This window comes from Pelophylax lessonae (assembly GCF_965119305.1).
Source record: "Pelophylax lessonae genome assembly, chromosome: 10".
In the NCBI taxonomy this organism is placed as follows: domain Eukaryota; kingdom Metazoa; phylum Chordata; class Amphibia; order Anura; family Ranidae; genus Pelophylax; species Pelophylax lessonae.
In genome coordinates this window covers 79380419-79393415 of record NC_138777.1, presented here as the reverse complement: position 1 = coordinate 79393415, position 12997 = coordinate 79380419, and the positions used below count along the sequence as shown (strand labels likewise).

The 12997-nt window shown below is 40.8% G+C and overlaps 1 protein-coding gene across 4 annotated transcripts in view; it reads left to right on the top strand.

Annotated features, from left to right (window-relative positions):
- BRSK2 (BR serine/threonine kinase 2) overlaps nucleotides 1-12997 on the top strand; it is a 260786-nt gene that overhangs the window by 194311 nt on the left and 53478 nt on the right. For all 4 annotated transcript variants that reach the window (XM_082270214.1, XM_082270215.1, XM_082270213.1 and 1 more), the window contains exons 6-10: nucleotides 3255-3288; nucleotides 3366-3434; nucleotides 3509-3655; nucleotides 7383-7414; nucleotides 12794-12958. In XM_082270214.1, coding sequence (XP_082126340.1) covers nucleotides 3255-3288; nucleotides 3366-3434; nucleotides 3509-3655; nucleotides 7383-7414; nucleotides 12794-12958 — 447 coding nt within the window. The remainder of the gene's footprint in view (nucleotides 1-3254; nucleotides 3289-3365; nucleotides 3435-3508; nucleotides 3656-7382; nucleotides 7415-12793; nucleotides 12959-12997) is intronic.

Below are 12997 nucleotides of genomic sequence, written 5' to 3'. Positions count from 1 at the left end.
ACCCCCCCAATAGGACATACATGGCAGGAAAAAAAAATCACAGGGGTTTTAACCATCCCTTCCGCTATCCAAATTGAAAAAATGAAGTTTTAACTTTAATTTTTTAATGATTAATTGTCCTGTCATCTTTTATTTTTTTGCATTCCTTGCTCTTTTTCTTGTTCAATAATTTTTATTGATTTTCAAAAAACAAACAAAGAATAAGCACCAATGTAACGTACAATGGTTCAAAACAAGTACACAGGTGTAGAGGAACAGAATGCCTTTATCGTGCAAATAAACAGTACAACTTTGTCATATGCCTATATCACTGGAAGACTTAGTAGGTGGTGGGTGGTCAGGCAAGGTCCATGCCACCCCCTCCCCCCACACCCCAACTGGGTGCAAACTGTGCGGGTGGAGGGAGTGCCAGGCCCCGGCCAAGACTTACATGTTACAATAGTTTAGCATTAGTGTTACTGTTATGCCACAGAGTCCACCAGTCATCGAAGGATTTGCATGTTCCCTGGTTGGTGGCCAGTAAGCGTTCAAAGACATAGTTACGATTCACAGTGGTTTTGACATCAGATAAATTTGGAGAGTTTTGTGAGCCCCAGATTTTGAGTATGTTATTGCGAGCTTCTAGCAGTATGTGACATATCACCTGTCTAGCATGTGGTGGAAAGCAATTGATGCCCAAGTTGAGCATTGCTAGGCCCATATCGGGTGGCCCTGTCATCTTTTGAAAGATCCTCTAGCTGAAAACCATTGTTCATCCAAGACTTTAGGTTGTGTCAGATGTGTGGTCCGCCAGTAAGCTCTGTAGCTCTTTCCTCCAGCCCCTGTTTCCTGTAGCGATTTAGGGGCCCACTGAGGGAACCAACAAGCTTTGTGGAGGACACGGGAATCTGACACGCCTGGAAGTATCGGATGATGTAAGATTAGGGCTTTTCTTTGCAGGCTCAACTGGTGCTCATTTTTTTTACTTAACAGTCACTTTAATTCTTCTATTCACACCAAACAGCATTGCAGCTCAGATGCCTACATATCACAGACTATGCAGCTGATTGATTTCCTTTTATGGTTAAAGAATCAGTTCACATATGGACATTTATGTGTACTTAATTGTGCTGGAGTGCTGTATTCTGCAGTTTGAGGCTCAATGCACACTGGCTTAAAAATCGCTGCTTCTGGGAGGTTTTGTGTTCTAGTAGTAAAACAAAATCTCCTGCGCTCAAGTGATGTCTGACGGAGTAAAAAGAGGTGCACTACGAACTCAGATGTTAAAAGAGCTACCGGTCTTGCTGACCCCTTCAGGATCAAGGGTATCCAGAACCAACTGGTAGAAAAGACAAAAAAAGGAAAAGAGGGCGCACCGACCTAGTGCATTACCATAAAACTATTTATTAAAATATTAAAAAGTATACAGAATACTCACAAAACTGGTGTGATATAACACACATCAACATAGCATATACAATCTCCAAGGTAGCCAAGGTCCCAAATGTAACGAATAGGCATGCAGATGGTCGCATGGGGCTGCTGTGGCTAGGCTGACGCATTTCAGGGACGAACCCCCTTCCTCAGAGCCAGAAAAAATGCTGAGGTTTTGTGTTCTGCCTGTAGAAGCAGCTCAATGTGATCCTATGTGTCTATGCATGTTAGGACGATTACAGGTATATTTTGAGCTCAACGTTTAGAGGCAGGAAAAAAAAACTCTTCTGGTTTGCGTTCCTGATTGTAGCTTACTGGCAGAAAAAAACTCTCCTAAACTCCTTTAAACTTTGTACAAAAAATGCTCTATATGAGCGTTTTTTTTCTGCCAAGGGAACTGTAGTTTTTTGAAGCCCAGTGTAAATGGAGCCTGACTGTGCTAGCATGTTGACGCTTCTGATGAAGCGGATATTAACATTTTCCAGACAGATGTATCCCTGAAATAAAATTTGATTTCATTAAAATATTAATGCCATTTTGGTGGACCCTGCCAAGGTTGACCCACAACTAATGGGAGTACTTTGTACACGTGGTAATGCTAAAGAGTAACTTCCTGCGGTGCTCTCAGCGGAGCCACCTGGTGGAACTGTAAAGCCTTTCATTGGTGTGGTCTAGAACCTGCTACACAGTGTAGTACTGGGATGTGTTTTAGGTTAATAATGTTACCATTGTGCCCTAAATTGAGGGGTATGTTGACACCCTCTATGTGAGAGGTACTTACCACCCTCTCACTAATAGTCATGGTTGGGGAGTCAGAGTAAATAACAGATATACAGGTAGTCAGGGAAGATTTTGGAAAGCAGGGACTTATAAACTCAGATTTGATCCTTAGGCCCTGTTCAGATTTGTGCAGCCTGCACTCTGCATGTATGGAGCCATTCATTTTAATGGGCTACACTACCTGCAGAAACTCAGGGAAATAAGTCCCTGACCATTTTTTTTATTCAAATTGCACCAAGCTACATCATGTGGTTTGGTGCTCACGAAAATGCACCAAAGCAACCAACACATATGCTAAAGAACAGTGCATTTGCCTGTAGGGCACAGTTTAGCGCTCATTCCTGAGCCACAGTAATGTGAACCTAGCCTTACTCGTTTACTGCTGCTGCTGTCTGTAACACTTCTCTGTGTAAAGCCTCGTACACACGCAACGAATTTCTGCCGACCGGTCGTCCGTCTTTTGTCCAGAGTGGTGTCTGTTGGTTGGAATGTGCTCTAGACTGCACACAAATTTTCCCGCACGACAGAATTCTACTTCAGAAGTGATGTCATGTGTTGGATTGCTTTCTTTGTGTTCTTTCATCTCTGAGCATGCCTAGTCTTGCTCATAAGATTTTTCCCATCGAAATCTGTACTAATGAGACGAAAATCGGACGTGTTTTTACGGTCGACAAAAATTATATAGCCTGCACACCAGGATTTTTTCGGCCGAAAAGTCGGAGTCGGTTGTCGGAAGCACCATGCTAACAAGCCGAAAATCGGCAGATCGTTCGTCGGATGAAATTTCCCGGCCGAATTTCTACTCGTGTGTACGGGGCTTTAGTCTCCACTGTCTCTCCAAAACTATGAAGGGTATCAGACAGTTGTAGAGAGATGCGTAAACTCAAATTTTTTTTTTTTTTTTTACAGGTATTTATATAGTGCCGACACTTTACGCAGGGCTTTACATATATTGTGCATGCACATCAATATTATCCCTTAGCCATACTCAGTAAGTGTTTTCATAAATGACCTGTACAACCTCTTTATGGTCTCCATTTTTCTCTTTTTGCTCTCTGTAGGTCTCCGCACTATGCCTGTCCGGAGGTTATCAGGGTAAGTACTACATGATGCCTTTTCTCTATAATTTAGGATTGTAAGAACTTTTTTATAACCCTCTACATCCTGCACAGGGTGAGAAATATGACGGCAGGAGGGCTGACATCTGGAGTTGTGGCGTCATCTTATTCGCTTTGCTTGTGGTGAGACTGATACTTCCTCTAGGCCAATAACTCTGATTTAATATGATAGAAAACTAACTGATATCTTGCTTCAGGGTGCTTTGCCATTTGATGATGACAACCTGAGGCAGCTACTGGAGAAGGTCAAACGAGGGGTCTTCCATATGCCACATTTTATTCCCCCAGATTGTCAGAATCTCCTCTGCGGGATGATTGAGGTGGATCCCTTAAAGAGACTGACGGTGAGAAATAAAGAATATGTGCAAAGCATCAATGTACCTATTCCTGCAATGAATTTCCATAAGATGTTAGCACTTTTTAAACCTCTAAAATGGAGGACTGTAGAAACAACCAAGTGAGTGCAGCTGCCTGGGCCATCAGACTCTGGAGTGTGTGTGTGTGTGGGGGGGGGGGGGGGGGGGGCATGTGCCGCTAAAGAAATTCTGCACAGTGATGATCGCACATTACTGCTCATTCCATTTCAATGAAAGTCTTTGGACAAATCTTCATCAGAAGACTTTCTGTGAAAACTAAATACTCTCTGGGCAGCTTATACTGTAGGTTTTTTTCAGCCAGGATGCCAACTGTATTATATGACTAACAGCCACTCATTGGCGCTCGCAGGGGGGGTGCAAGATGTGCCTGGGTACACCCTAATCACCCTGTGTGGCATAGATGCCAGGCTCATGTCATTCACTGGCCGCTTCCTTTTCTGAATGAGCACAGTGAGTGATTGGTACAGATCACGGACTGTGTTCATTCATAGCTGAAGCCTAGTAAACTGGTTTACTAGGCTTCAGTTTGTGAATGAACAGGAAGCTGCTTAGTACAGAGCATTTCCTATTCATTCACTGTCCAGTGCAGAGGATGCTGCAGAGAAAGGTGCTGGGGAATCTCTGTCCTCAGCCCCTTTCTTTGTCGCAAAAGTGAGACATCAGGAATCTATTTAGACCCCTAATATTTCACCAAAGCCCTCAGTGGGGCTCCTAAAAGAATTGTAAATGAAAAATACTGTAAAAAAAAACAAAAAACTACTGACACTGCCCACCTGACACCAATCTCTGCCCTACTGACACCATCCACTGCCCTACTGAAACCGTCCATGTTTGAATACATTTTAAAATGTTTGTTTACATTTATAAGTGTCTGTCTGTATGTATGTATGTATATAATACATTTAATGGGAACTCCTGTATCGGTTACAACAGGGGGGATTTCCAACCTCTTTAGACCAATTTCCTCTCACTTCCTGTTGTGTCTTTGCATCACAAAGTGAAGGCAAATCTCCACAACAAAGCAAAGACAGCAAAGGAAAAGACACGCAGGGTTTTTAACCATTCCCTGATCTATCCAAATATTAAAAAAAGTATTTCCTCTTGATACACTTTAACCAGTTGCTGACAACCCCATGTACATATACTGCGGGTTGGCGGCTCCTACAGGCGAAATCACCTACCTGTACGTCTTCGCCACTACCGGGTTTCCAGCTCCCACCGTGATTGGATACAGCGGGAGCCAATCAGCGGGTCCGGCAGACCTGATGTCTGCCAGGACCCGCCGATTATTCCCAAGAGAGGAAGAACGGCGGTCTGCCTATGTAAACAAGGCAGATAGCCATTCTGTGACAAGGGAAGACAGAGATCCTGTGTTTCTGCTAGGCAGGAACACGGATCTCTGTCTTACCAGAGTACATGCACCCCCCCACACACACAGTTAGAAAGCACTCCCTAGGGACACATTTAACCCTTTGATTGCCCTGATGTTAACCCCTTCCCTGCCAGTGTCATTAGTACAGTGACAGTGCATATTTTTTAGCACTGATCACTGTATTGGTCCCCAAAAAGTGTCACCTAGTGTCTGATTTTTCCACCGCAATGCCACAGTCCTGCTATAAGTTGCTGATCGCCACCATTACTAGTAATAAATAAATAAATTTAAATTCCATAAAAATATCCCATAGTTTGTAGACGCTATAACTTTTCACATAGCAATCAATATACACTTATTGGGATTTTTTGTACCAAAAACATGTATCAGAATACATATTGGCCTAAACTGATGAAGAAATTAGATTTTTAAAAAAAATTTTATTGGGTGTGCTTTATAGCAAAAAGTAAAAAAAAAAAAAATATATATATATATATATATATATATATATATATTTTTTTTTTTTTAATTGTCTGTATTTTTTTGTTTAAAGCACAAAAAATAACAACCGCAGAGGTGATCAAATAGCACCAAAAGAAAGCTCTATTTGTGGAAAAAAGGATATTGATTTTATTTGGGTACAGCGTCGCACAACTGCGCAATTGTCAGTTAAAGTAACAGAGTGCCGCATCGCAAAAAATGGCCTGGTCATGAAGGGGGGGGGTGAACTTTCCGGGGCTGAAGTGGTTAAAGAACCCACACTTCAGTTTGTTTTCAGTGTTTCGTCACCTGGGGGACAAAGCACATGTAGTACTTTGTCCCATGTTCCCACAACCATTGTGAGCCTAGCTACAAGGTTAAACAGGGCACCTATCCTCCTCCATGGTGGTCCCAGGGCCGGCCCTACCATGGCTCCTGCTGAGTCCATTGGACCGCGGCGGTACTTTGAGAGGGGCAGCAAATTGACGCACTTTTGTGTGTCATCAGTTTGCAACGTGTTTTGGGTGGCATTTCTCCATCTCATACTGCCACCCGTAGTGCAAACTGATGAGTATGATTCAAGGCTTGGCTCCCTGGGAAATCTGGTGAGCATTTAGATGTACCTGGTGAAGGATCACTGTGTTGTGTATCGCACCGTTTTGGATGGTCTGTCACCATGTGGACTTTTCATGTGAATTGTGCACCGATTTGTGACATCTAAGGGCCTTCTTGTCTTCCTCCTTATCTTAATTTTTCCTATATTGTGACATACGTATTGGACTATATACATATGGACTATATATGATTGGAGTATTTATCAGTGCTGCACTGTTTCTTTTTTAAACTGATGAGTATAATGAGGCGGAGTGTCTCCTCCGGGGAACGTCCCTCGTGTGATCGTGATTGTGATGTGCGCAATAACATCAGACATCCATTTTGGACCCAGGCAGCACAATGTCTTGGGCCAGGCCTGGGTTGTCCAACAATGTAGCTAGCAAGGAGATGGATGTAATGATAACCAATGCTTATCTCCAGCTCCAAGCACTTACCCAAGACCAGCACTGGCAAGAGGAATGCTGCTCTGCTTCTTGCTGAGGCTTGTCATTGGCCAGTGCTTGGAGCCCAGACAAGGGCAGGTTATCAAGCAGGCATCTCTTTGCTAGCTACGTTGTCGGGCATCCACTGGGTGGGGTGGAGGTCACCCTGTCTGATCCCATAGCTAAGAATAAAAAATATATAGAAGGGGATTCACTTGTTTTTCCTTTTTTTTTTGTAAGGGAAAGACTCAAAAACAGAACCATAATTTATTTATACCTTAACAAATAGTAAATCCACAGATTCCCAAGAAACCCTTATGTATTAAAAATCAAAAACTTTCATCTAATTAACAATAATACATATCCACTAGGAAAGTTATTGCATTAACCTACTACATCTACTCATTCATACCATATCTGTTAAGCTGCACTGATCAACACAGGCTGAAAAACAATTGCTTTTTATTACACCATAAAGCTATGTTGCAGTGTGCTGCGTAAAAAATGTCTGCATTTTTACACAGCGCATGGCCCCCCATGTCACCACAGCGCGTTTCAATATGTTGCAGTACATAGAGTTGAATGGAGGGTCATTTTGTGACAATTCATTATTATAATGCACACGAGCCGGTATGCAATGAACCCCAGAACGTACACATTTTAGCATGTGCAGTGGTGTGAAGCAACCCAAAAAGTCTTGACTGGTTCTGTTTTTCCTTTTTCTTATTTAGATCAGTAATCAGTATTACTAAAAACAAGACTCTGCAACAGTGGGCATTATTATTTTTTTCTTTTTCTCTTGCAGTTAGAAAACATACAGAAGCACTCCTGGTACATGTAAGTATACAAACAGTATTAAATGTGAGTAAAATGACAACCAGTCCTATCTGATGGCCAGTAGTACTATGCGTCTTCGGATTAGTCTTGACTAAGAGCAGCATGCCTTTATCAGTTCACTGTTAAAAGGATGTCCCTTACAGATAAATGTTTCTGAAAATAGGACTATGCACATAAATGAAGATTAATGTAAGTGACAGATTGCTGTGTGTATATTAAGCATAGTGACAGATAGATGGTTGGCAGCTCAGTTTGTACATATAACACATTGACAGATGGTTGCGTGTGACAGACATGTGTACACACATGATGTACAGGGCTGATATTTCTTTGCAAAGGCAATTTGAGCTGTTGCCTCTAGCAACCAAACAGATCCTAATTTTTATTTTTCCAGAGCAGAAGAAGAAATGGAAATCCAAAAAACTAACAACATTGATTGCTAAAACAATATTTTTCCTGGTTCCAGTTCACAGACTGCAATTCAATAATAAGATAATAGGCTCAATTCACTAAACTCTTAGGCATGTGTAACTTGCTCATTATATTTTGGCACGTGACTGGTAGAGAAATATTCACCTGCTGTTTGCAGGTATTGTTTCCATGCTGGCTGGATGACTAAGATGGCGAGAGACAACTTACATTTACTCATCTTTCATAGTTACATAGTTGTTGAGGTTGAATAAAGACAATAGTCCATCCAGTTAAACCTGTGAAGGTGTGAATCATTTCCCATACCCCTGAATGTTTTGATCCTTGAGATGTATGTCCAAGAGTCTTTTAAAGTAGCCATACTCCCCGCAGTTACTACCATTTGTGGCAGAGAATTCCACAGTCTTGTAGCTCTTACTGTAAAGAACCCCCTGCGTAGCCTGAGGTTAAAACGCTTCTCCTCTAATCGCATTGTATGGCCTCATGTTCTCATGCAATCCTTGTAACTGAATAGTTTTTTTTCTATGCTCTGATCACCGTTGAGGTATTTGTAAATTGCTATCATGTCCCCTCTCAGGCGTCTCTTCTGCAGGGAGAATAAATCAAGCAATTCTAAACGCTCTTCGTAATTATAGTCCTCTAATCCCTTATTAAGTTTTGTTGCCCTTCTCTGTACTCTCTCTAGCTCCAACACATCCCTTCTGAGGACCGGCGACCAGAACTGGACAGATTACTCCAGATGTGGTCGGACCAGTGATTTATAAAATGGAAGGATTACCTCTTTATCTCTGGAATACATCCCCTTCCTTATGCATGCTAATATTCTGCCGGCTTTGGCAGCTGCAGCTTGACATTGCATGCAATTGCTAAATCTATTTTCTACTAAGACCCCCAGATCTTTCTCCATTTTTGATACCCCCGGAGGTCCCCCCCCCCCCCCTAGCATGTATTTTGCTTTTACGTTATTAGTCCCTAAGTGCAATACCTTGCACTTATCCACATTAAACCTAATTTTCCATGTAGTTGCCCACTCTGTTATTTTGTTCAGGTCATTCTGCAAGATTTCTGCTCCTGATGTGAAGTTATTGCCCTACTCAATTCTGTATCATCTGCAAACACTGAGATTGAGCTACTGACCCCGTCCTCAATGCTATTTATGAATAAATTGAACAAAATTGGAGAGAATGAGCAACACATGGAAAAAGATGAGCAATTTGTGGTACTTTTCTGGTGATTCTGTTGTTGGTGAGTTTTTGCCAGTGACAGGATCATGTGCCATGGCCCTTAGGCTTAATTAAAGCATAACAACATGATAAAAATAAGCAAAAAACATACATTTCACATTAATAAGTATGCGACCAAAATGAGTGTACTGTAAATTGCCTCTAGCATTGCTCCTGTTTCTTCTTGCTGGATGCTGCCATTTTGCTGAAGCCCAGGGCTCCTGAACAGCAGTAAATATTTAGACTGTCAGTAGATCGGCCTCTACAAATTTGCCATAGTGATTGAGCATGTGCAGAGCAGAGTGAGACAGTGTATTACTGGATTTTTAACAAAATAGGCACTTCTTTTTAATGGTTTACATAGCTATTCCTGCAAAAGGGGATATCTTGAAGTGATCTAGCAGGACTTAATTCCATTTTAAGGAAGCTTTACACAAAGATAAGGATCTTTTTTAAGGAAACTGTAACTTTCAAAACTCATTGGGCTCAACTGCAAATAACTGACACTATAAAAAAAAATAAGAATCCTCATCCTGGTATTTAAGCTGTGAATTGAGGCTAGTGTCTGCCATTGCTGAGAATAACAGTCACTAAAGGCAAATAATGGTAAATATAGCCTAGTGTATTGATCCTTATATGCTGTAACCTATCTCAACCATGACTGGGCTATCTTTATTCCTGGCTACGCTCTCTTTTGGAAATACAGGGTAAAACAGAGGGGTGGTGGTGTCTGTCTCTATGTGAGAAGTGATCTCAAAGTGATTGTGAAAGAGGACCTAGTTGAGAGAGAGTGTGCTGAGTCTGAAGCATTATGGGTGGAAATGTACATGGGTGTGCGTACTACAAAAGTAGCCATTAGAGTTTTTTATAGGCCCCTCAGTGTTAATGAGGAGGTGGAGACTTAGCTCCTTGCACAGATAGAAAGGGCTGCAAGGGCAGGGACAGTGATAATAATGGGGGATTTTAATTACCCAGAAATTGACTTGAGTAATAGCACTGCTAGAGCAGTTAAAGGCAAACATTTATAAACCTATTACAAGACAATTTTCTGGTCCAGTTAATAGAGACCTGACTAGGATTGATGTTCTGCTGGACCTGGTAGTCTCAAACTATGCAGAGCTTATTACTAATGATCATATAAAAGAACATCTGGGTAGCAGTGACCATATTATTTAATTTAATGTAAGCAATAAGCACATACTGGAAATATAAAAAACACAACTTTCAGAGAGCAAATTTTCCCAGGATGAGGGCTGCTCTCCAAGACTTAGACTAGGAGGGAATATTGGCATTGATGAACACAGAACAGAAATGAGAATTCTTAAAAATGACTGTATGCAAACTCACTGCAACGTATATTCCCCATGGGCAAAATGTTTAAAAGGCTAAAAATAAAATATATGTGGCTCACGGCCAAAGTTAAAAAAGCTTTACACAATAAGATAAGAGATTTTTAAAAATATAAAAATGAAGGAACAATATCATCATTTAAATGTTACAAAGAATATTACAGAATATGTTAATATTTAAAGGAATTAAATATTTTAATTATTAAAGGAGTTAATATTTAAATTGATTTAAAGGAAATCAAGGATGCAAAATTTCAAAACGAACGACAGATTGCAAAAGATAGTAGGACAAACCTCCAAAAATTCCTCAAATATATTAATAGTAAAAAGGTCAGGTATGAGCATGTAGGCCCTTTACAAAATAATCTAGAGTGGATGACTGTGGACAAAGAGAAGGCAAATTTAATAAATTCTTTCTTCTGCTCTGTGTATACAAAGGAGCATGGGGGAGCTCAAGTCCATAAGGGGCATAGTATTGACACAGCCCCAAAGGATCTACCATGGTTCAAAACTGATATGGTCCAGAAATCTTTAAACAGAATAAAGGTGGATAAAGCAACTGGACCAGATGGCATCCACCCGTGGATCCTAAAATAATTCAACTCTGTCATTTCAAAGCCATTGTTTTTAGTTTTTAGGGACTCATTAATGACTGGAATAGTACCACTGGATTGACGTAGGGCCAATGTGCTGCCTATATTTAAAAAGGGATGAAAGTCTTTACTAATTAACTATAGACCTGTTAGCTTAACTTCTATAGTTAGGAAGATACTGGAGAGTTTAAAAAAAGCCCACATAGATGAGTTCTTGCTAGAAAGAAATGTTTTAAGCAACAGACAGCATGGTTTCATGAAAGACAGAAGTTGTCAAACAAACCTGATTTCTTTTTATGAGGAGGTAAGTAAAACCTTGGACAGAGGGGTGGCTGTGAACGTAGTATACTTGGATTTTGCAAATGCGTTTGACACAGTTCCCCACACACCGCTAATATGTAAGGTAAAGTCTACAGGTTTAGAAAGATCAGTTTGTAAATGGATAGAAAATTGGCTAAAAGACAGAATTTCAAGAGTAGTGGTTAATGATTCTTACTCTGAATGGTGTAAGGTTATCAGTGGTGTACCCCAAGGTTCAGTGTTGGGACCCTTACTTTTTAATAGCTTTATAAATGATATAGGGTCTGGGAATAAAAGTATAATTTTAGTCTTTGCAGATGATACCAAGCTATGCAGTGGAATAACTTCCTTACAGGATGTTTCCAACTCACAAGCTGACCTCAATGCACTGTTTCATTGGGCAACTATGTGGCAAATGAGGTTTAATGTTGATAAATGTAAAGTTATGCACTTGGGGGCTAAGAATATGCATGAATCATACATACTAGGGGGAGTAGAACTGGGGGAATCCATAGCGGAGAAGGATCTGGGTGTTTTGGTAGATCATAAGCTTAATAATAGCATGCAATGCCAAGCTGCGGTTTCCAATGCAAGCAAAGTCCTTTCTTGTATTAGGAGAGGCATGGACTCCAGAGAGAGAGATGTAATTTTGCCCATGTACAAATCATTAGTTAGACCTCATCTGGAATATGCAGTTCAGTTTTGGGCACCAGTTCTCAAAAAAGAATATGAGGAACTGGAAAAAGTGCAGAGAAGGGCAACCAAACTGATAAGAGACATGGAGGAGCTCAGCTATAAGGATAGATTACAGGAACTGAATTTATTCTCTCTTGAGAAGAGGAGATTAAGGGGGGATATGATCAACATGTACAAATACATAAGTGGTCCATATAGTGAACTTGGTGTTGAATTATTCACTTTTAGATCATCACAGAGGACAAGGGGGCACTCTTTACATCTAGAGGAAAACAGATTTCATCTTTAAATATGAAAAGGTTTCTTCACAGTAAGAGCTGTGAAAATGTGGAATAGACTCCCTCAAGAGCTGGTTCTGGCCAGCTCAATAGATTGTTTTAAAAAGGTCTGGATTATTTCTTAAATGTACATAATATAACTGGGTACTAACAGATTGTTTTAAAAAGGTCTGGATTATTTCTTAAATGTACATAATATAACTGGGTACTAACAGTACGGTTGAGCCATGGAAACTCCGATTGCCTCTCGGGGGATCAGGAAGGATTTTTTTCCCCTGCTGTAGCAAATTGGATCATGCTTTGCTGGGGGTTTTCGCCTTCCTCCGGATCAACTGTGGGTTTAGGATTATGTTTTGGGATTGTATTTTTTTTCTCTTTTATTGGTTGAACTAATGGACTTTTTTCAACTTGACTAACTGTATAACCAGAACGCTTGATTTATTGGTCAATTCGCTAAAATGCTGAAATCTGATTGCGCCACAATCAGTTACAATGCCTTTCTTTCTTTCAGAGGGGGGAAGAATGAGCCAGAGCCAGAGCAAGCAGTTCCCCGGAAGGTACAGATGGGGTCCTTGCCATCTTTAGAGGATGTCGACCCAGATGTGCTGGAGAGTATGCATTCCCTAGGCTGCTTTAGGGACCGGAACAAATTGCTGCAAGACCTGTTGTCTGAAGAGTAAGAGTCAAGATCGCTGTGTTTACTGCAGATATGTAG